Genomic DNA, 2,500 nt, shown 5'->3' with positions numbered 1-2,500 from the left:
CTTGTACTTGTGTTTCCCCTCGGTTCCCAAAGGTCAGATGGTCCCGAATACATCGTATACCTTACTTCCCAGTTCTGTACACCAACTGCAATATATATATATATATATATATATATATATATATATATATATATATATATATATATATATATATATATATATATATGTGTGTGTGTGTGTATGTATGAATATATATATATATATATATATATATATATATATATATATATATATATATATACATATATATGTATATATATACACATACATAATGTATATATATATATATATATATATATATATATATATATATATATATATATATATATATATATAGCTCTGTGTGTGTAAATATGCTTGTTCATATGTACAAATATTTGTATATTCATATAAATATTTATGCACGTACGTAGTATATACAGTATATATATATATATATATATATATATATATATATGTATATATATATATATATATATATATATATATATATATATATATATGTATATGTATATACATATATATATATATATATATATATATATATATATATGTGTGTGTGTGTTTTATGTCTATGATAACCAAAACTTTTACAACAATAAATGAATCAAATGAATGAGTCATTTTTGTATAAATTTTACAGACAAAATTATCCTTATAAATTTTTATCATATTGTACCATTTTTTTTTTTTTTTTTTGACAAGTTCAGGAATACAAAGACTAATGAAAAGTAATTGGAAGGGAAGAAATTGTGATCAACTCCATAAATTGTTTACAACGAAATCCCTAAATGGGTATAAGTGAAAGAAAGCACATACAATTGCCTTTGTTGGCTTTATCAATGTATTTTTTATCAACGTGACAATTTAGAACAGAATTTGACTTTAGTAATGAGTGACTAAGAAAAGTGGTCGAATGACGTAGTTATAAATCTCTTTGAAATTGTCATCAAATAAACAAAGCATCGACTGTGTCAATGTGGTTGCACCGATTTCTTTTAAAGGCATAACCGCCACCCCCTTCCCCTTTGCCTTCGCTGTAACCTCATGCCTCTATTTTTCTCTTCCTTTTCCTTCCTTCTCCCCCTCCTCTTCCTACTTTTCCTACACCTCCTTCCTGTTTCCTTCGGTCATATACCTCCAGGGCTCAACCCTTCACATTCCTCCGAAGAGGTGGAACGGGTGCTTGAAATCACCGATTTCCCTTCAGAGGAGTCCAAAGGAATACAATTGGATCTCTCAGCTGTACTTGATGAGGGTCAAGAGGGAGATGGAGGGAAAACATATCATCACTCTTCCCTGGAAGATGAATCGTTCCCTCCCGAGCAGCCTGGAATGTCAGATTCAGAGGGACTCATAAAAGTCACCGCCCTTGTCGGAGGAAGATCCTTCGTGGAAAAAGGTTATGTTGAGGTTATAACTAGACCTCGCTCGGCCGCCTTCTCCACCTCATCATTTCCCTTATTTCCACTATCATCTCCACCATCAGTGTCACCGTTACCGCATTCATCGTCGCTGGCTTTGTCACTGCCATCTCCATCATCACCATTATCATCACCGTCGACATCATCACCTGCCCCATTACCTCCACCCTTTACACCACCGTTGTTGCCGTTGTCTTCGACGTCCACATCATTTATATCATCGCCTTCAGAACCGACTTCCTCATTATCATCTTCCTACACCTCACCTCCTTCTTCTTCTCCCTCTTCTCCCTATTTTATCCCCGTCCGGACAGCGAGGGAGAAGACGAAAGTCTCCCTGGGAAATGAGGATGCATTATCCCGGACATTTCTCGGTCGTCGAGGAAATGTGTTACCGAGCAAAACGCAGCTTCCCTTCATTACGGAAGATGGATGGGAAGGCTCTAACGACACCACAAGGGAAGGAGGGGGAGGAGGCGGTTCCTCCCAGAATAGAAAAACGAACCTGTATCCTGTGAAAAGACAAAGTCAAAAACGAAATCGGGGAGTCCATGCCGTCAAGAGACTGATCAGCAAAAGAAACCATCATAAATATAGAATGTCGCCGCCTCTGGTGAGACGTCAAGAGGTGCATCTCCTGTTCAATTTAGAGTCAAGTTCTTCTTCTTCTTCAGATTTGGGTCTGGGGCAAAATGACACGGAGGCTGGGATTCGAAAAACTAATCCAAAAAGCAATTGCAAGAAGATAGCCGAAATTGATGGAGGTAACTTTACAGGCTGTCTCGAGAGTACCGAAATAATAGGGAAGAAACAAATAAATGGGACCAAACAAAAAGTCGCAGGAATAACCGAGTTAGTTCCAGTGGACGACGCACCTGATTCCCATCTCAGCGGAGAACTCCCGGTCCAATACAATCAATTTGGTGAAAGGGATAATATATATCTTGGTATCACAAACTTAACGAGAAACGAAAACGGCCATCACCTGAGAAATGGAACTCAGGGGACATATGACGAGTTCGATTTTCCTTCCCATTTCAACAAGAGTGAAAACTTAGTTGACCTGGATCCAGATA

At 36.9% G+C, this 2,500-nt stretch overlaps 1 protein-coding gene across 1 annotated transcript in view; it reads left to right on the top strand.

The window, feature by feature from the left end:
* The window catches only part of LOC137646510 (uncharacterized), a 145,056-nt gene that overhangs the window by 12,365 nt on the left and 130,191 nt on the right, over positions 1 to 2,500 (top strand). Inside the window, 1 exon segment of the mRNA XM_068379616.1 lies at positions 706 to 2,500. This exon segment is cut by the window's right edge and continues 558 nt beyond it. Coding sequence (XP_068235717.1) covers positions 1,048 to 2,500 — 1,453 coding nt within the window. The 5' untranslated portion in view covers positions 706 to 1,047.

The sequence above is a fragment of the Palaemon carinicauda genome, chromosome 9, assembly GCF_036898095.1.
Source record: "Palaemon carinicauda isolate YSFRI2023 chromosome 9, ASM3689809v2, whole genome shotgun sequence".
Taxonomy (NCBI): domain Eukaryota; kingdom Metazoa; phylum Arthropoda; class Malacostraca; order Decapoda; family Palaemonidae; genus Palaemon; species Palaemon carinicauda.
Note: the sequence above shows the minus strand (reverse complement) of the source record. Positions and strands in the feature narration are given on the sequence as shown.